The sequence below is a fragment of the Giraffa tippelskirchi genome, chromosome 3 (assembly GCF_054371585.1).
Source record: "Giraffa tippelskirchi isolate mGirTip1 chromosome 3, T2T-mGirTip1v1.2.pri, whole genome shotgun sequence".
Lineage (NCBI taxonomy): Eukaryota > Metazoa > Chordata > Mammalia > Artiodactyla > Giraffidae > Giraffa > Giraffa tippelskirchi.
Genome location: NC_137277.1, coordinates 67,898,838 through 67,919,063, shown reverse-complemented (window position 1 = coordinate 67,919,063; position 20,226 = coordinate 67,898,838). Strand labels below are relative to the sequence as shown.

Here is a 20,226-nt window from a genome sequence, read left to right as displayed (position 1 = left end):
CTCCTCTGAGGGTGTACACCCTTCTTGCCTCCGCAGATCCTCCTGGGTTTTGAGCGTCTGCAGGCCATTGCCCGGAGCCATCTGCTGGCAAAGCAGTACCAGACCCTGCGGCAGAGGATGGTCAAGCTGCAGGCCCTCTGCAGGGGCTACCTGGTGCGCCAGCAAGTCCAGGCCAAGAGGAGGGCTGTTGTGGTCATCCAGGCACATGCCAGGGGCATGGCTGCTCGACGGAACTTCCAGCAACAGAAAGCCAATGTAGGTGGTCACTGCCCTCTCGGGCAGGTGGGAGATGGCTGGGCCCAGAAGAGGGAGGGCAGGCAGAAGGAGTGGGCAGCAACATAAGACCATCATCAGACACTCCTGACCCCTCTGGGTCCAAAGTCACTACTGTAGTAGGCCCCCACCATCAGGCACACCCAGCCCATGCCCTGGATGCTGAGGATGCAGCATGGGAAATGGATCATCTCAGTCTTACACCAGGAATCTGGAGCTCGAGCTCTTTGGTCCCCTTGCTTTAGCTTTGGGGACGATTTCTTAGCAGCACTGATGAGTCCCCAGGAAGGCTCAGGAAACTGGGGTCAGCTGAGCTCCGGGAGGCCACAGTTCCATGGAGGAGGGTGGAGGTGCCTGGTTCCTGGACGGGCCTGATAACTTAGGGCAGAGAAATACCAAGAGGAGCCTTCAAGAGAGTCTGGGCAGGAGAGATGGGAAGGCAGGGGGCATACAAATGGCACTGAGATGCGTATCCCTGCATTGTGAAATTTCACCCCTGGGTGGTCCCATTCCCTCCATCCAGAGAGTACCCAAGACTCAACCTCACTCCTCAGAACTCACTCATTGGCAATGGTGATAAAGAAGGGGGGCTAGGATGAAATTCTCTCCTGCTCCATAGATAATACAGGTCCCCTGAGCACAGTACTGTACAGTGGCCAGAGCAAGAAAGAGTGCAGAGCCTCAGACACATCAGCAGATGCTCCTACACCTGCATGGCCCCGGACAAGCAACAGACTGGGTGGGCCAGGGCCCTCTCCCAGGGGAGCCGCCTTGCTCTTAGTGAAGGGACCATGTGGGCCTGAGTGGGTTTTGCAGCTAGGTTCTGGGAATCTGTGGGGTCTGGTGTGGTCCCATGTGGGGACAAGCAAGCATCTCCCTTCTTTACATCTTCTCTGAAACAGGAAGCCCAGGCTGGTTGATCTCCAGTCCCTCTAGCTATTGAAACCTAGGATTTTAAAGGGAAATGTATTGATTTGGACAAATATGGCAGCAGAAGGTTTATTCAGCTTCGTGAGGGGCTGCTGGTAACTGTGGTCCCATGGGGTGTCTGTGCAGGTGCCTCTGGTCATCCCAGCTGAAGAGCAGAAGAGCCCGAGCGCTGTCCCCAGAAGGAAGCGTAAGTCCATCTACGACACCATCACCGACACGGAGATGGTGGAGCAGGTGTTTGGCTTCCTGCCTTCCCTGACTGGCGGGCAGGACGGCCAGGCCACACCACACCGGGAGGTAAGATGGGCCCTGCCTGCCCAGTCCCAGCCCTCAGCCAACCTCTAGGCTTTAATAAAAAGCCACGCCTTGGCTCAGTGAGTGAGTTCTGTGGTCATGGGCGAAGATGCAAAGAGGAGTGAGGGTCTGTGGTCAGACCCTCTCAAGTTAAGGAGGTGTCTTACCTGCAAGGCTTCCTAGAGCCTTTACTGTGCAAATGTTCTTGGGCTTTCAACTGGGCAGCATTTCCCACCTATATTTGGCCACCATCACAGAGCATCTCATTGGCTGCTGCTCTGCAGAATGTGACCTGTGGGATTGGGGGTGGGGAGCAGAGCAGGAGGATTGGGCAGAGAGGGCCTCTCCAGGGCTGTCCTGTTGACTCTCACTGCATCCTTCCAGGTGCTCATGCCCACTCCCCCAAGCTCCACCCACACACAAACCATCTGTGCTGTGGGGGCAGCTGGGCACACCTCAGGAGCACCTAAAGGAGGCAGGCAGGAGGCAGTAAGGAGTGAGGGTGTCTGGGGAGCCAAGGTCTACAGGCAGAGGGCTCTGAGGGCAAGCTGCCAGGTACCTGGGGCTCTCATACCCAAGGCCCATCCAGCACCTGGCGGCCCATCAGGGATGCACTGAGGGTGTGGGTGGGGGGAGGTCCCCAACACAAGGGGGAGTGGGTAATTCTGCACCCTATCACTAACCAGTCAGGTCCTTCTTGGGGCTCCCTGGCCCCCAAGATGCACACACTGGCAGATCACATCTGAGAGGAGAGTGAACACTTGTCTCTGTCCCAGGATCTGAAAGAGATGACCCAGAAGCTGCCTGAGGTTGACCTAGACACGGTCCCCATGATGGAGGAGCCTGAGGATGACCTAGCCGAGTACACCTTCCCCAAGTTCGCCGTGACCTACTTCCAGAAATCGGCCAGCCACACGCACATCCGGCGGCCCCTCCGATACCCTCTGCTCTACCACGAGGATGACACTGACTGCTCGGTACCTGGTCCTGTACTTTCTGGCAGCTCAGGCCTCCCGCTGTCTCAGCGGGAACAAGAAACGGGCAGGAGGCCATGGGCTCTATGCTGCATGGAGCTGGGTTCCAAGCGGGGACTCTGTCTCCGTTTTCCCAGGCTGCTCTGGCTGTATGGAGTATCATCCTGCGGTTCATGGGTGACCTTCCGGAGCCAGTGCTCTTCATCAGGAACACCCTGCAAGGTGGCTCAGTGATGCGGCAGATCCACGATACTCTGGGCAAGGACAGCAGCACGCAGCCTCCACAACACAGCAGATCAGCACAGGTGGGCCATGAGGGCAGTGCAAAGGGGAGACACCCTCCCGGTGTCCCCAGGCCCAGGGCCTGGAGAAGCTGGACCAGAAAGGGGAGGCACAATGTGGAGTGAGCATCGCCTGCTGGACCTAGGGACCCCTAGGGTTTTCAGTCTTTAATTGCACTTGGGAACTTATGAGTCAGGCATTACACCCAGGACTTTGTGAATTATACAGTCAGTATTGGAGAAGGTCCCCCAGGTGCTGAACACTGGGTTTTAACTTAGTCAAGCTTGGTACTTAGTCACTCAGCTGTGTCTGACACTTTGAGACACCATGGACTGTAGCCTGTCAGGTCCCTCTGTCCATGGGATTCTCCAGGTAAGAATACTGGAGTGGATAATCATTCCCTTCCCCAGGGGATCTTCCTGACTCAGGGATTGAACCCAGGTCTCCTGCATTGCAGGCAGATTCTTTACTGTCTGAGCCACCAGGGAAGCCCTTCAGGATTCAAATGCATAGACCAGTAATAATAACAACAAATGTTGTTACCGACTGTCAACATGCTATGTGCCAGTCGCTTCTCTTCAGTTAATTTCCAGGTTAGCCATCCCTACAAAGTAGGATTATTAAATTTATTGTTGCTAAAGAAACTGAGAAGTTAAGTGACTTGCCCCCAAATCACAGTGAATACATGTTACACAGCTGGGCTTTGAATCCACTCCACTGAATTCAAAGACCCAGTTCTTTACCCGTATTCTACCCTGCCCTCTGATGAAAGGCTGTTACATCCATTTTTGGTCAGAAGTCCTTCCTAAGGCCTCAGTTTCATGATGTCATCTTAGTGGAATTAACCAAGAATAGTTCAAAGGAATGACACAGCAGTGACAGCACTTGGGCCAACCAGCAGCAGGAGCCCCACAACGGCCTGTAATTCTGACACCAGCTCCAATGTATATGGGTTTTTTTCCACCGAAAATTCTCAGCAGCAGCTGGGTGTCCTAAAATTCAACTCAGTTTGGATACTATCTGCCTGGAGATAGTGTCCAATTCCATAGATGAAGAGCCCGGTCCTTCTAGATGACCCCCACTTTAATGCAAGTCCAGATTGGTCTTCATTTGCTGACCACCTGGCTTGAATCAGACATTCTCGCACATCCTCCTTGGGTTTGATTAATTTGCAAGAGCAGCTCACAGAATTCAGAGTAACATTGTACTTACTAGCCTACTGGTTTATTACAAAGGATACAAGTCACTATAGCCAGATGAAAGAGGCAAGGTATGAAATGCACAGGGCAAGATATGAAAAAGATTAAGAAACTTGCATGCCCTCTCCGGGTACCACTCTCCCCAAATCTCCATGTGTTCACCAGCCTGGAAACTCTCTGACCCCTGTCCTTTTGGGTCTTTACAGAGGCCTCACTTCATAGATACGATCGAATAAATCAGCTGGCCATCGAGCCAGCTGAACTCAGTTTCACGCCTTTCCCCCCTCTCCTTGACTACTAGCCACCAGCCCCCATTCTTCACTTCAGTTCAGTCGCTCAGTTGTGTCTGACTCTTTTCGACCCCATGGACTGCAGTATGCCAGGCTTCCCTGTCCATCACCAACTCCCGGAGCTTACTCAAATTCATGTCCATTGAGTCAGTGATGCCATCCAACCATCTCATCCCTCTGTCATCTCCTTCTCCTCCCACCTTCAATCATTCCCAGCATCAGGGTCTTTTCAAATGAGTCAGTTCTTCACATCAGGTGGCCAAAGTATTGGAGTTTCAGCTTCAGCATCAGTTCTTCCAATGAATATTCAGGACTGATTTCCTTTAGGATAGACTGGTTGGATCTCCTTGCAGTCCAAGGGACTCTCAAGAGTCTTCTCCAGCACCACAGTTCAAAAGCATCAATTTTTCAGTGCTCAACTTTCTTTATGATTCAACTCTCACACCCATACATGAGCGCTGGAAAAACCATAGCTTTGCCCCCATCCTTAAGTGCTTTCTAAAAGTCACCTCATTAACATAAAAAGACATCTTCATCACAGGCGATTCTAAGGGTTTTAGGAGTTCTGTGCCAGCAACGGGGACAAAGACCAAGTATCTATTTCTTATTATAAACTGAAATATCACAGGCCCCCAAATATCAGGTGCTCAGATAGCAAAGCAACTGCACAGACATCTAAGCGGGTCTGCAGTCCTGAGCCTGGACGTGGTCAAATCTGGTCCAGAGGTTACATGGAAGTTGCCCAAGCCCAAGCCCTGACTCCCTGTCTTCCAGAGACGTGGACTCTGCCTAGTGTAATGGTCATCCATTGCTGTGCAACAAATGAACCCCTAAATGTGATGGCATGAGACAGCCCACATTCATTATCTCAGACAGTTTTTGAGGATCAGGAATGGCTTAGTTCATTAGTTTGGGCTCCAGGTTTCTAATGAAGTTGCAGCCAAACTGTCATTTAAAGCTTTACCGGGGCCACAAGATCTGCCTCCGAATGGCTTCCTCACATAGCTGCTGGTGGGAGACCTCAGCTCTGGCCACCCGGCCTCTCCACCGGGCTGCCTGAGTGTTCTCACAATTTGCTTCCTCCATGATGAGTGACTTAAGAGAGAAAGCAGGAAGGAAGCTTCATTGCCTGCATGCCATAGTGGGCGAGAATGTCAGGAAGCGAGGGTCACTGGGGGTCACCTTGGAGGCTGGCCACCACTCAGGGAGGGGACATCGAGAGGTGGTTGAGCCACCGGCACCTCTGGAAGGTGAGCACAGCGAACACTGGCTTCCCAGAGTCAGATCTCAAGTGTTCCTTCTTGCACATTTATTAAGTGTGTGTGCCCCCAAGAAGGAGCAGTGGGCTTAGTGAGCCCTGCCCACCCTCACTCACCAGCTAATGTATTTTAAATTTGGTCCCTATGTAGCAAACCAGTTTTAGCCCAGCCAGAAGCCAGTGCCCACTTCCCAAGTGGCACTAGTGGCAAAGAATCTGCCTGCCAGTGCAGGAAATGTAAGAGGCACAAGTTCGACCCCTGGGTCGAGAAGATCCCCTAGAGGAGGAAATGACACCCTCTCCAGTGTTCTTGCCTGGAAAATTCCATGAATAGACAAGCCTGGCAAGCTATACAGTCCATGGGATGGCAAAGAGTTGGACACAACTGAGCAACGGAGCACACAGCATGCACACACAAAAGCCCGTGCCCAGCCCCAGACCTGGGCTCATCCCAGCGCAAGCCCAGTCCCACACTGAGCTCTGATTTTGGCAGCAACTTCTCATGACACCATCAGGACAGGCTATGACCCCTGCCTACAGAGACCATCGGATCCTGATGGCTGGGAGTGGGCCGGGGCCCCTAAGTCTAGTCTTCTGATTCTCTGGCAAAACTCTGACTTTGCAGTGGGCAGAGTGTATTCCAGTTCATCCACCACATTGTCACAGAGAATGACTGTAGCCTGTGGCTGTCCTGGGCACCTGGGTTCAGACCCAGCCCACTTGGCTGGTGAGAGGTCCAAACTTTGGAATCAGAACTGTCCTGAGCCCTCGCAGAGGACTGTTGTCTGGCCAAGCAGCTGTTGTCCAGTTTCTCACAATCTCTCGCCTGTTTCCTCGTCCAGCAGTGAGGATGGCGATGCACACCTGTCAGCGTTGCACAGCTTGGTGGAGATGAGGGAATGCACGGTGCTTTATGAGTCAGGCTGGGAAAAGGCTCGGGAGCCAGAGAGGAGCCCCACCCTAGGCGGGTCTTGGGTTAGATTTGGAGGTGCTGCCCAGGCTTCACCTTCCCTCAGGAGCTGTCTCCCTCCACAGAGGCCCAGCCGCAGGGACAGAGGGACCAAGGACATCTCCTCCATGAAGCTGAAGCGGTCCTCCTGGGTTACAGGCCAGGTAAGCCCAGGGCCAGGGGACCCAGGCTTGCTCCCAGCTCTGCTGCCCACTGGCCGGCCTGCTGCAGTGTTCCAGGCTTTCACCCAGTTTCCTTCTTTGCAAATGGAAGCAATCTTAGTTGTCCTGACTGCCACCTTTGGGTTTCAAGGTGGCCAGCCGGCTGAATATCGGAGAAGAGGCATTTGAAGAGGACGGCCCCATCTCAGACCGACCCATGTCCAACCTGGAGAAGGTGCAGTTCATTGTGGGCTATGCCATCTTGCGTCCCAGCCTCAGGTCAGTCCCCACCCCCATCACACCCCCCCTGAGAACACAGCCCCTCACTAGCTCTCAGCCCAGGGCCCCATGCCTATCCTGCTCCCTACCCTGAAGCCTGCAGGCTGGGTCTCAGCACAGCAGATGTTACAGCCATCAGGGGTTCTCTGTTTGCTCTGCATTAAAACCCCTGGGTAAAACCCAGTTTTAGGAAGACAAATTCATCATGGGCTGTTGATTCATCTTATAACCAGCTTTACTGCAAGACCCTGTAAATGGGCAAGTTCCTCATTTATTCTATATGTTTTGCTTTATATGCAATTTGCTTTACAGAAATTGTGTTTTTATACAAATTTTAAGAACTATGTATACTGCTTACAAGGACAGACTACTGTATTTCAGGGGTTCACATATTCTAAGTTATTATTAATATTTTTAACCAAATTCAAGCAATTTGAGTCATTATTTTTTTCAAATGTTTTTTTCTACTTCATTCTCTCTCTCTTTTCCTTTGAACTCTAATTAAATCTATAGAAGAGTTTTATACTGTCTGTCACATCCCTAAGGGTCTGTTCATCTGTGCTTGCTTTTTTTCCCCTTCTGTTCTTTAGGTTAGATATTTCCTATTAATCTGTCTTCATAGTCACTGATTTTTCTTTTGTCTTGCCCAGTCTGCTGTTATACCCATCCAATATTTTTTAAAATTTCAAATATTATATTTTTCAGTTCTAAGGTTTGCACTTGACTCTTTTTTAAAAAAATAGTTTCTGTTTCTTTGCCAAGATTTCCTGTTTGTTTGTTCACTATGAACATAATGTCCTTTATATCTTTGATCATACTTATGGTAATTTTAAAACCTTTCCTTATAAATCAATATTTGGTTCATCTTGGGGTCAGTTTCCATTGACTGCCTTTTCTCTTGAGAACAGTCATGTTTTCCTGTCTCCTCATATGTCTGATACTTGACTATTATTTTCTCAGTAGCCCAGTACTTTTGGGTTGTTATCTTAGACATTTGGGCATGATATGTTTGAAGACTCTGGAATCTATTACATTCCTTCAGAGAGTGTTGACTTTTCATTTTGGCAGGCAATTAATTTGGTTGGATTCAAACTCTGTCTCCCTGTGGTAAGCAGCAGCTGGAATCCCTGTGTAGTTATTTTAGCCTTTGCTGTGCTGCCTGGAGTCTGCCTCAGACATGTGTAGATCAGGGGTGAGCCAGAGATTTAGGAAGATATTATATACAAAATATAGGGCTCCTCCACTCCCCCAGAGCCAGCCCCCAGCCTGGCCTCCCAGCGCTCTGTGTCTTTCAGGGACGAAATTTACTGCCAGATCTGCAAGCAGCTCTCAGAGAACTACAAAACAAGCAGCCTGGCCCGGGGTTGGATCCTGCTTGGCCTGTGCCTGGGCTGCTTCCCGCCTTCTGAGAGGTTCACCAAGGTAAGGAGGGGCAGGGGCAGGAGCTGAGGGCGGGGGCAGCATGGGTGGGCCCAGGGCCCTGGAGCAGATTGAGAAATCCCAGCCCATGGCCTGGTTCTCCTGCTCCTGCAGGCGAGGATGGGCAGCAGTGCCTGGGCTTCTTTGGGCCTCAGTTTCACGTCTATAAAAGGGGATGCTCCTCTGGCCCCTAAGCAAGATCTGCAGGGCCATCTCACCTGGGCTCCATCACCAAAAGACAGTGAGGTGGTAGATGAAATGGACATTGAAAAGACCAAAGTGTTTGAGGAATAGGCACCAATGAGAGGCTGGATGCAGCATCTCCCTCTAGGCCTTAGAACTAACAAGAGAGGTGTTTCCAAGTGTTGGAGGCCCCAGGCTTCGCTACTCTAATACACCTTTTGGTTCTGAATATAAAAGTAATATGTAGGGGGGTGGAGAAGGCAATGGCACCCCACTCCAGTTCTCTTGCCTGGAAACTCCCATGGACGGAAGAGCCTGGTAGGCTGCAGTCCATGGTGTCACTTAGAGTTGGACACGACTGAGCGAATTCACTTTCACTTTCACTTTTCACTTTCATGCATTGGAGAAGGAAATGGCAACCCACTCCAGTGTTCTTGCCTGGAGAATCCCAGGGATGGCGGAGCCTGGTGGGCTGCCGTCTATGGGGTCGCACAGAGTCGGACACGACTGAAGTGACTTAGCAGCAGCAGCAGCACCATATAGGGGGGACTTCCCTGGTGATCCGGTAGTTAGGAGTCTGTTCTTCCACTGCAGGGGGCACAGGCTCAATCTCTGGTTGGGGAACTAAGATCCCACATGCCCTGCAGCCAAGGGGGGAGAAAAGTAATGTGTAGGAAATATAAAAAGTCTAAATAGAAAATAAAAGTCATCCTCACAACCAGAGGCAACTTGCATTACAGTTTCTGACCTTTTGTGGTGTGAGAGAGTCATACTTGTGATCACACAGAAAACAATCTCACTATCTCTCATGCCTCCAGGGACAGCAGGAAGTCTGATCACCCTGGCCATCTGCCCTGGACCACCCTTGACACTAGTAAATCCTTCCAGGCTGCATCTTCTCAAAGAATCTCTCTGAGAGACAAAAAGCTTTTCAACACCTTGTTTCAACATCTCATCGAACATATTTTGAACATTGGCTCTCCTGCAGCTTTCACTTATAAGAGTCTTCTCATGTCATAAACTGTCCCCAAATGGCAGCACTAATGCCATTTGTTAGAGTGTTCCTAATGCATATTTCACTTGTTGATGGACATTTAGGATCTATCTTCCAATTGCCCATCACCATAAACACCACTATGATTAAAAACTATTTATCTACCTTTACCAAATTAGGTCAAAGAGTACACACATTTTAAAATTATGTACTATTTAAAACATATTGACAAATGGCTCCTCGGAAGTGTTGTGCAACTGATACTCCTCATAGTGTGACAGCCCCATGTTAATGCACCTTTGCCACCACTATTATGATTTTTAGCTTTTTTCCAGTTTTATTGAGATATTATTGACATATAGCATTGTTCAAATGTAGGGTATACAGTGTTGTGATTTTACATAGGTGTATATTATAAAATGATTGCCAAGTAATACATCCATCATCCATGATACAATTACTAGTATCATAGTTTCTAGAATCTGGGCAGTAAGTAGAAAGTGGCCTCTGTTCTAAGTATCTCCATGCCGTTCCCTTCCTCACCCACCAGTATCTGCTGAACTTCATTGGTCAAGGACCAGTTGGCTACGGGCCCTTCTGTGCTGAGCGCCTGAGACGCACCTGTGCCAACGGGGTGCGCACAGAGCCCCCTTCCTGGCTGGAGCTGCAGGTAGGGGCTGGAGGGGATATGAGGTGGCCAGTGTGGGGTGGTGGCAGCCCCCATGACTCCTCCAGCACAGCTCATGGGGCTGCCAACAGGAAGTATGTGCTCTGGGCCCCTCCCCTCTCTTCTGGGCCAGTGGTCCCTGGGAGCCCCACCTGGGGCTCAGCCTCCCCAGGCCCAGTCCAGGCTTCAAAAGCGCCACCTCTCCCATATCTAAATTGATATTCCTTGGTTCAAATGGTAAAGAATCTGCTGCAATGCAGGAGACCCGCGTTCAGTCCCTGGGTCGGGAAGATCCCCTGGAGAAGGGAATGGCTACCCACTCCAGTATACTTGCCTGGAGAATTTCATGGACAGAGGAGCCTGGTGGGCTACAGTCCATGGGGTTGCAAAGAGTCAGACATGACTAAGTAACTAACACTTTCTCTTTCACTTAGGACCCTTCTAGCTGAAGGGGAAAATCAGTCTTGGTTCCTTACCTACAGGGTGTGAGTGGCTGTTAACTGCCTAAAGCTTACCCCTCCCAAAGACACTTGCATTTTATATGGTCATCCAAGGTTGTCTACCTAGGTGGCATTCTTGTTTGTGTTACCTATGAGCTCTTGCAGGATCCTCAGGAACGGTACTTCAAACACAGGTAGGGTCTGGCCCCCACTATACCCTTGGCTCCTGGAAGGTACTCACACTCCATGCCCTATGGTGCCCTATACCAGGACACAGAGAGCACCTCCCACCACACCCCGTCCTGTTCTCGCTCTGCCACCAACAACCACAGGACTTCCCTCCTCCACCTTATCTACCTGCTCTGCCCAGAAGCCTTGGAGTTGAAAGTGAGCTTGCTGCAGCTATGTGGCCTGTGCTCAAGCCCTGCTGTACACAGAGAGTAACAGTGGCTTCCTCTGACCCAAAACGTTCCAGAGTCCAAGACTCAGACATCTCCGAGAGCTTTTTGATTTTCTGTAATCCCGAGTCACACAATCTTGCCAAAGCTCAGGGAACTCATGTTAAAATGGGGCCTTCCAGTACAGGCTGCACCCCACGGGCACAGTGCCTGAACAGCACGGTGAGCAGCACGGCTCTCGCCCTGGCGGGTCCCTCAGTTCAGCAGCCATGTCTGTTGGCCAGGACTTCATAAATGCCTTGCCGAGCTGGGCGGGGCCTCAGAAGCCACCCCCCCCCCCCCGCACCCACGGGAATGCGCCAGCAGGGGCAGTGGGTTGGGAAGAGGGGCTGGTGGGCCGGCCTCCCATCGCAGAGTTCCAGGAGCTCCAGCGCAGGCAGCTGAACCGAGGGGCCTCCTGGGCAGAGGACCTGAGTCTTTGTCTGTCCCCAGGCTGTCAAGTCCAAGAAGCACATCCCAATCCATATCACCTTGGCGACCGGAGAGAGCCTGACAGTCATGGTAGACTCAGCCTCAACGTCTCGGGAAGTCTGCCTGCACATCGCCCGCAAGCAGGGCCTCAGCGACCACCTGGGCTTTTCCCTGCAGGTCACCGTGTACGACAAGGTACTGGCCAGGGGTCCCATCCACCGCCCGCCTCCTTCACACATGCAGGGCAGCACCAGCCCTTGTATCATGCCAGCCTAGGCACCACTCACCTTCCCAGCTGCCAAACACAGAGGCGAACACAAACTCCCGCTCACAGACATGCCTCCTAACCAGGCAGTCTGCCCCCCTGGCCCAACACTCACACAGCCTAGTATCTCACACACACACCTGGAAGGTTCCCTGCTGTGCCTACATCCTGCACCAAGCCCCCCACCCTGGGGAGCTCAGAATCCCATGCATCCATGTGGAGGTCACAGCAGCACTGCCCTATCCTGAACCCCATATCGTCGCCCCACCCTGATGCCCTGATTCCCACGCTCAGAACCAGGTATACATATGCCAATGAATCAAAGCATTCTAACTCAGTCACATGGGCATGAGCCTCCTGTGAGAGGGGTCGGCAGGGGGAGAGTTTAGGGGTGGATGACAGGCCACGCCCAATGGGGAGGAGTCTGAAGGGTTCCTGTACTCTTGACGTCCACACCTCCACATTCGTATGGCAAAGGCAAGTGTTCCTGGGGGGCTGACACGCAGCAGTCGTTCACCCCTGCCGGCCTGATTTTGGTCTCAGTTCTGGTCCCTGGGCAGCGGGCGTGACCACGTGATGGATGCCTTGGCCCAGTGTGAGCAACTGGCCCGGGAGAGGGGCGAGAGTGAGCGCCAGGCACCCTGGCGCATCTACTTCCGGAAGGAGTTCTTCACCCCGTGGCACGACTCCCAGGAGGACCCGGTCAGCACCCATCTTATTTACCGCCAAGTCCTCCATGGAGTCTGGTTTGGCGAGTACCCCTTCGAGAAGGTGAGGGGACCACAGCTGTCAGGGCCCCAAAGCCCCACCTCTCAGACAGCTTGGGGAAGGGCCCTGTTCCTGGGCAGGGACTTTGGGACAGAGCAAGGGCAGCTGGGCTGTGGGCACCAGGCATGTCCCTGGGGAGGCTGAGGGAGAGGAGTGGGCCCGGCATGTATCTGCGAGTACAAGTCCCTGAAGCCCTCTGGGAGCAGCTGTCCCTGCCCAGTAGCCTCCATCTCCTCCTTTAGCCACAGGTTCACTCAAGCTTCTGGGGTTTGAGGCACCTGCCGCCGGCAGCAAAGCCCATCCCCCCCCCATCAGCCCCAGGCCCACCTAACCTCACCACAGCAGCTTCTCATGGGGCAGCAGGGCTTGGGGGTCAGGAACACAGCCTTGGAGTCCCAGCACTTGAATTCAGGTTGCACCTATGCCTCTTCCTGGCGGTGTGGCCTTGGAATGTTAGGTCACCTCTCTGAGCCTCTGGCTCTCTCCTGGAAGGTGCAGTCACCAGAGCTTTCTGTGTGGTCATGAGACTCAAGGTAGGGGAGCTCATGCTCCTGACCTCCTTGGGCAATGCTGGACCTATTCAGCGGGTGCAGACCTCCCCGGGCCTGAATCCAGAGGATGTGCTGGGGACTGGAGGCAACTGTGGCAGTCCTGGAGGCCTGCCTGGAGCAGGGCAGTGGGTAGGGAGAGGTGGGGGCAAAGGGGGCGTGGAGTCAGAGGGCAGGCAAATAGATGGCTGGGCAAGGTTTTGTCTCCTTGGAAAGAACAGGGTTGCTTGGTCCCTGTGGGGCTCCTGGAGCAGGGAACCTTCTGTGTGCTGGGCATGCTAGTGAGTTACACAGGCTCCCGCCCACATGAATCCTAGCAGAGGCTCTGCAGGAATGGCCAGAGAGGTCACCTTTGCCCAGTGAGGACTGGGGCAGACAGGGTAAAGGCCTTGTCCACAAGTGAAGGACAGGGAAGCCTGGTGTCCTGCAGTCCACGGGGTCACAAAGAGTCGGACATGACTCAGTGACTGAACAACAACACTCACCTCACTCAGACAGCAGTGTTGGGGCTCTACCCAGGCCCCAGAGCTCAATCCCGCACACTCACTGGCTCACAAGGGCCGAACAAGGAGCATGCAGGACGCCCCCCTTGTCCTCAGGCTGGGCTGCTGGGAGACTCTGGCCTGCCAACAGGAGCATAGCCCATGTTGGGCCCAGTCAGGGCACACAGGGGCTCTGCCACATTGGGGTAGGGGCAGGTCCTGCCTAGCAGAGGTGGCTGGTCAGAGGTGGGGGGTGAGAGCTCAGCAGGGGCAAGGCTTCCCGGGGGAGAGTGGGCTCCCACATGCACACCCCACCCCGGCTCCCGTGTGTGTCCCTGGGCTGTGCAGGAAGAAGAGCTGGTGGAGCTGCTGGCGCAGCACTGCTACGTGCAGCTCGGTGCCTCGGCCGGGGGCCAGGCCATCCAGGAGCTGCTGCCCAGCTGTGTCCCCTCCAAGCTGTACAGGACCAAGACCCCAGAGAAGTGGGCCAGCCTGGTCACCACCGCCTATGCCAAGGTCAGCCTCCCCAGAGCCTGTGTACTCCGGCTGTGCAGCTCTTTTTGGGGGTGGTGGGCCCCTTGGTATACAGAAGGGCCGGAGATCCCATTATGAGTCCCTGCTCACTGAGGGGGTGGAGACTAACCTTCCAGTCAGCATAGCCCTATGTCTTCAGGCTTAAACAATCTAGTTCAGGTTCACCCCCCTCACAAGATGGCATCTTGGCTGGTCTGGGCAGCTCAGTCCTCCTCTGGTCTCTACTACAGGGTCAATCTGGGCCCTGGCTTTTGGGTGCAAGAAGGCATTCCCAGCTGCTGACCATGAGCACACCCTCCCCTTGGCCCCAGTTCTGCCCTGGGCCTTACTGGTGTCCCCTTGCTGTGCCCTGAATGCCCGGTGCCGGCCTGGACAGCGGGGAGGGCTGTCCCTCTTCCACCCCTGTTTGGTCAGCCAGCACCAAGTGGAGGCTGTTCCTGGAGGCTCACAGCCTCTTCCCCAAGAAGACAGCCATCTGACTTGGTCCCCCTTCTTCTTTTCCCCTCCCCATAGGGTGGTCCCAAACCACCGCTCTGTCAGAGCCTCCTTCCTCATAGGGTGCTTTGCTCTGCAGTGTGTCCTGGGGGTGCAAAGGCATCTCTAAGGGCTGATGGGCTGGGTGCTGCAGCTGCTGCTGCAGTAGAGCTGTGCAAGGGGTGAGGGGGTGGAAGGGGGAGGATAAACCCCTTCGGTTAATGCTTGTGTGTGTGTTAGTCACGCAGTTTTGTCTGACTCTTTAACACCCCATGGACTGTAGCCCGCCAGACTCCTCTGTCCTTGGAATTCTCCAGGCAATAATACTGAAGTGGGTAGCCATCTTCTTCTCCAAGGGATCTTCCCGACCCAGGGATCAAAGCCGGGCCTCCCACTTTGCAGGCAGATTCACTACCATCTGAGCCACCAGGGAAGCCTTCCCTGGCTTCAATTACCATGTGGCACTGGGAGCCAAGAAACAGCAGGACAGGCAGTGGGCAGTTCAAAGGCAGTGCAGTGCTGGTTTGTCAGGGGTTGACAGCCTAGCTGCAGGAGATGAGTCCCAGGTGCATTGCTCAGATAGCAGGGGTTGCCCAAGTTCAGAGCGGGGCAGGGAGGATGACCAATGCAGTCTGCAATCCGGCCACAGGAAAGGAGGTGCTCAGAGCGGGTTTGCAGACAAGGGTCCTGTGCGCGTCTGCAGTGGGGGAATGCAGCTTGCTTTCTCCTGCTCTTCAGGAATCACAGTGCACAGTCCCGAGGAAAGGCTCCAAGGAGTCCTGCAAGAGAGAAGCCCAATTGCTTTTACCTAATATTCTTTACACAAGCTTGACCACAGAAGCTTTGTTCCCCAAGGCGGTTGCTGTCATCCCTTGGGGACAATCCTTGAACAGGAATTTGGGGAAGCAAACCTTCTGGATTATTTTTGTTGTTTCCCAGCCCGAGTGGATGTGTTTACAGGGGAGAGGCCATGGACTTTTTAGGGCTAGTACGAGGCAGAGGAGACAAGAGATGCACATGAACCCGAATGAACATGAGTAAGAAGTGGCATCATCATTTGGAGAAAGGGTGAGAGTAAAGAATTAGGAAATTTACACCACTGTTTTTTCCAAAGGGAACATAAGTTTCACTGATTTTTTTTCAGTAAACACTAAAATGTGGATATTACCAAATAAACTGGAAAACAAGACAAACACAAAGAAAAAAGGGAAATCACCAATAGTATCACATCAAAGAGCTCATCCCTCTTAACACTGCGGTACATATCCTTCTAGACTGCTTTATTCACATGTACACAATTGAGATATGCATATGATTGGAATGCAAGAAACACACTTTTTAAAAAAAATTATTTTATTTTAATTGAAGGCTAATTACTTTACAATATTGTAGTGGTTTTGCCATACATGACACGAATCAGCCACAGGTGTACATGTGTCCCCCATCCTGACCCTCCCTCCCACCTCCCTCCCATCCCATCCCTCTGGGTTGTCCCAGTGCACTGGCTTTGAGCACCCTGTCTCATGAATCGAACCTGGACTGGTCATCTATTTCCCATATGGTAATATACATATTTCAATGCTATTCTCTCAAATCATCCCACCCTTGCCTTCTCCCACAGACTCCAAAAGTCTGTTCTTTATGTCTGTGTCTCTTTTGCTGTCTCACATGTAGGGTCATCGTTACCCCATTTCTAAATTCTATATATATATGCATTAAAATACTGTATTGGTGTTTTTCTTTCTGACTTACTTCACTCTGTATAATAGGCTCCAGTTTCATCCACCTCATTAGAACTGATTCAAGTGCATTCTTTTTAATAGCTGAGTAATATTCCATTGTATATATGTACCACAGCTTTCTTATCCATTCGTCTGCTGATGGACATCTAGGTTGCTTCCATGTCCTGGCTATTGTAAACAGTGCTGCGATGAACATTGGGGTACATGTGTCTCTTTCAATTCTGGTTTCCTCGGTGTGTATGCCGAGCAGTGGGATTGCTGGATCATATGGCAGTTCTATTTCCAGTTTTTTAAGGAATCTCCACACTGTTCTCCATAGTGGCTCTACTAGTTTGCATTCCCACCAACAGTGTTAGAGGGTTCCCTTCTCTGTACACCCTCTCCAGCATTTATTGTTTGTAGACTTTTTGATAGCAGCCATTCTGACTAGCGTGAGATGGTACCTCATTGTGGTTTTGATTTGCATTTCTCTGATAATGAGTGATGTTGAGCATCTTTTCATGTGTTTGTTAGCCATCTGTATGTCTTCTTTGGAGAAGTGTCTGTCTAGTTCTTTGGCCTATTTTTTGATTGGGTCATTTATTTTTCTGGTATTGACCTGCATGAGCTGCTTGTATATTTTTGAGATTAATTCTTTGTCAGTTGCTTCATTTGCTATTCTTTTCTCTTATTCTAAAGGCTGTCTTTTCACCTTGCTTATAGTTTCTTTCATTGTGCAAAAGCTTTTGAGTTTAATTAGGTCCCATTTGTTTATTTTTACTTTTATTTCCATTACTCTGGGAGGTGGGTCATAGAGGATCTTGCTGTGATTTATATCAGAGAGTGTCTTGTCTATGTTTTTCTCTAGAAGTTTTATAGTTTCTGGTCTTAAATTTAGATCTTTAATCCATTTTGAGTTTATTTTTGTGTATGGTGTTAGAAAGTGTCCTAGTTTCATTCTTTTACAGGTGGTTGACCAGTTTTCCCAGCATCACTTGTTAAAGAGATTGTCTTTTCTCCACTGTATATTCTTGCCTCCTTTGTCAAAGATAAGGTGTCCATAGGTGCATGGATTCATCTCTGGGCTTTCTATTTTGTTCTATTGATCTATATTTCTGTCTTTGTGCCAGTACCATACTGTCTTGATGACTGTAGCTTTGTAGTATAGCCTGAAGTCAGGCAGGTTGATTCCTCCAGTTCCATTCTTCTTTCTCAAGATTGCTTTGGCTAGTTGAGGTTTTTTGGGTTTCCATATAAATCATGAAATTATTTGTTCTAGTTCTGTGAAAAATACTGTTGGTAGCTTGATAGGGATTGCATTGAATCTGTAGATTGCTTTTGTGTAGTATACTCATTTTCACTATATTGATTCTTCCAATCCATGAACATGGTATATTTCTCCATCTGTTTGTGTCATCTTTGATTTCTTTCATCAGTATTTTATAGTTTTCTATATATAGGTCTTTTGTTTCTTTAGGTAAATTTATTCCTAAGTATTTTATTATTTTCATTGCAATGGTGAATGGGATTGTTTCTTTAATTTCTCTTTCTGTTTTCTCATTGTTAGGAAACACACCTTTTTAAAGAATAAAAATGAGTTCATCATTAGACAGCTTTCAACCTGCTTCTTCAGATCACTTAATAGTTTGGGCCCCTATTTCTTTGTCAGTAAATACCAATCTGTTTTTAAGGGCTGAATAGTACTGTATTCATGAGCTACAATTCATTCCCTGGTGAATTTTAAGGTCATGTCCCATTTTCACTCTTAAAACAATGAAGTGAATCTCTTTGTAGATACAACTTTTATATGCTTAATGGTTATTTCATCAAGATCAGTTTCTCGAAAAGTGATTTCAGAGTGTACAAATGTTGGGCTTCCCAGGTGGTGCCAGTGGTAAAGAACTCACCTGCCAATGCAGGAGACATGAGAGACATGGATTCAATCCCTAGGTTGGGAAGATCCCCTGGAGAAGGGCATGGCAACCCACTCCAATATTCTTGCCTGGAGAATTCCATGGACAGAGGAGCCTGGCAGGCTACAGTCCATAGGATCACAAAGAGTCAGACATGACTAAAGTGAATGAGCATGCGTGAATGTTCTAAAATCCTTGATATGTGTTGCAAAGCGCCAAATCTCAGAATGTGTCCATTTACATCCCCTGATTCAGTATATGAATGTTACCCAACCACCTTTTAAAGAAGGAACAAGAGAAATAACATTTTACCCAACAAACCATAACAGGAAAGCTCAATTGGATGTTACAGCCAGTGATATTACAGTTGAATGTTACAGATCTGTAGAGATGGGAAGAGGAAAGGGTGAAGGTCAGATAGAGCCAAGGGTGAGGGAGGGAGGAAGGTGAGCCGGACTGGGGGGGTGGATTGAGGTGAAGGTCCCCGAGAGACGCCTCCCAAACGTGTGGAAGAGAGGCACACTCAGACACCCACGCAGGCCTCAAGCATAGAGCAACATGGAGCCGCAGGAGGCCGGTGTGGGCGAGAGCCAGTCTGAGCCCGCAGACAGGGGCCACAGACGGGGTTCACAGGTGGGGGCCACAGACGGGGCCACAGACAGGGGACACAGATGGGGGCCACAGACAGGGGTCACAGACGGGGGCCTCAGACGGAAGCCACAGACGGGGGCCACAGACGGGGACCACAGACAGGGGTCACAGACGGGGGCCTCAGACGGGAGCCACAGACGGGGGTCACAGACGGGGGCCACAGACAGGGTCACAGACGGGGGCCACAGACGGGGGCCACAGACGGGGCCACAGGTGGGGGCCTCAGAAGGGGGTCACAGAAGGGGTCACAGATGAGGGTCACAGACAGAGGCCACAGACTTGGGCTTCAGACAGAGACCACAGATGGGGGTCACTGACGGGGTCACAGACAGGGGCCACAGATGGGGGTCACAGACGGAGGTCACAGATAGGGGACACAGACGGGAGCCTCAGACGGGGGCCACAGACGGGGACCACAGACAGGGTCACAGATGGGGGCCACAGACAGGGGCCCGCAGATGGGGGCCGCAGATGGGGGCCGCAGATGGAGACATGCAGACACCTGCACATGCCCCTCAGTGTCTTCCAGGCTCAGGCAGCGAGCAGCAGCCTGGCCCTCCGGCCCTCAGGAGCTCTGATTCTAAAGAGGGGATCAGAACCACCAGTGATGGGCCCTCTCCAACCCACTAGAGTCCCTCACCTGACTCTCACTGACACTGGCCTGGCTTTAGGCAGCGACTTCACAGAATGATCCAGCAAATAAGCACCCTGGGCACTGGGTGAGGAGTTAGCTGGGGGATAAGTGATGGAGGTGATTCATCGTCGCAACTCTGTGCAGGCATCCTACACCCAGAAGCGGGCCAGGCCACTGACCGTGCAGGAGCAGGTGGTGGACACTGCCTGCCTGAAGTGGCCGCTGCTCTTCTCCCGGCTCTTTGAAGTCACCACACTCTCAGGTAATGGTGTCTGATGTGTAAGAGGGTGCCAGTGGGCCCCCACCCTAGACCAGCCCCAGCTTCACACCCCTCTCTCCTTCTGCCAGGCCCCCGACTGCCCAAGACTCAGCTGATCTTGGCTGTTAACTGGAAGGGGCTGTACTTCCTGGACCAGAAGGAGAAGGTGCTCCTAGAACTCTCTTTCATCGAGGTCATGAGTCTGATCACCAACAGGTGGGTGCTCCGAGGGAAGCCCCAAACCTCCCTCTCCCCACAACCTCAGTCCTTGGGGCTCCAGGAGAGACAGGAAGAGGGGGAGGCACACTGTTCTTGGGAGCCCGACTGGCTCACACTGCATCATACATGTGGTATGACGGCCATTGGCTCAGGCCCCACCCTCCACGGTCCCGGGGCCAGCAATGTGTCCGTACATCACCGATTGCCCTCTCAAGCTTCCTTTAGAGCCCAGCTCCCCTGGAAAGAGGCACATAAGCTTGCAGCCTTTGGGGCGTACATTCACTTATAGGTGCCTTC

At 51.6% G+C, this 20,226-nt stretch overlaps 1 protein-coding gene across 2 annotated transcripts in view; it reads left to right on the top strand.

Annotated features, from left to right (window-relative positions):
• Positions 1–20,226, top strand: part of MYO7B (myosin VIIB) — a 96,538-nt gene that overhangs the window by 66,520 nt on the left and 9,792 nt on the right. For both annotated transcript variants that reach the window (XM_081581124.1, XM_081581123.1), the window contains exons 21-33: positions 37–255; positions 1,330–1,500; positions 2,274–2,474; positions 2,609–2,776; positions 6,536–6,613; positions 6,762–6,889; positions 8,185–8,311; positions 10,036–10,155; positions 11,483–11,656; positions 12,270–12,497; positions 13,873–14,040; positions 19,596–19,713; positions 19,800–19,926. In XM_081581124.1, the coding sequence (XP_081437250.1) occupies positions 37–255; positions 1,330–1,500; positions 2,274–2,474; positions 2,609–2,776; positions 6,536–6,613; positions 6,762–6,889; positions 8,185–8,311; positions 10,036–10,155; positions 11,483–11,656; positions 12,270–12,497; positions 13,873–14,040; positions 19,596–19,713; positions 19,800–19,926 (2,027 nt within the window). The remainder of the gene's footprint in view (positions 1–36; positions 256–1,329; positions 1,501–2,273; positions 2,475–2,608; positions 2,777–6,535; positions 6,614–6,761; positions 6,890–8,184; positions 8,312–10,035; positions 10,156–11,482; positions 11,657–12,269; positions 12,498–13,872; positions 14,041–19,595; positions 19,714–19,799; positions 19,927–20,226) is intronic.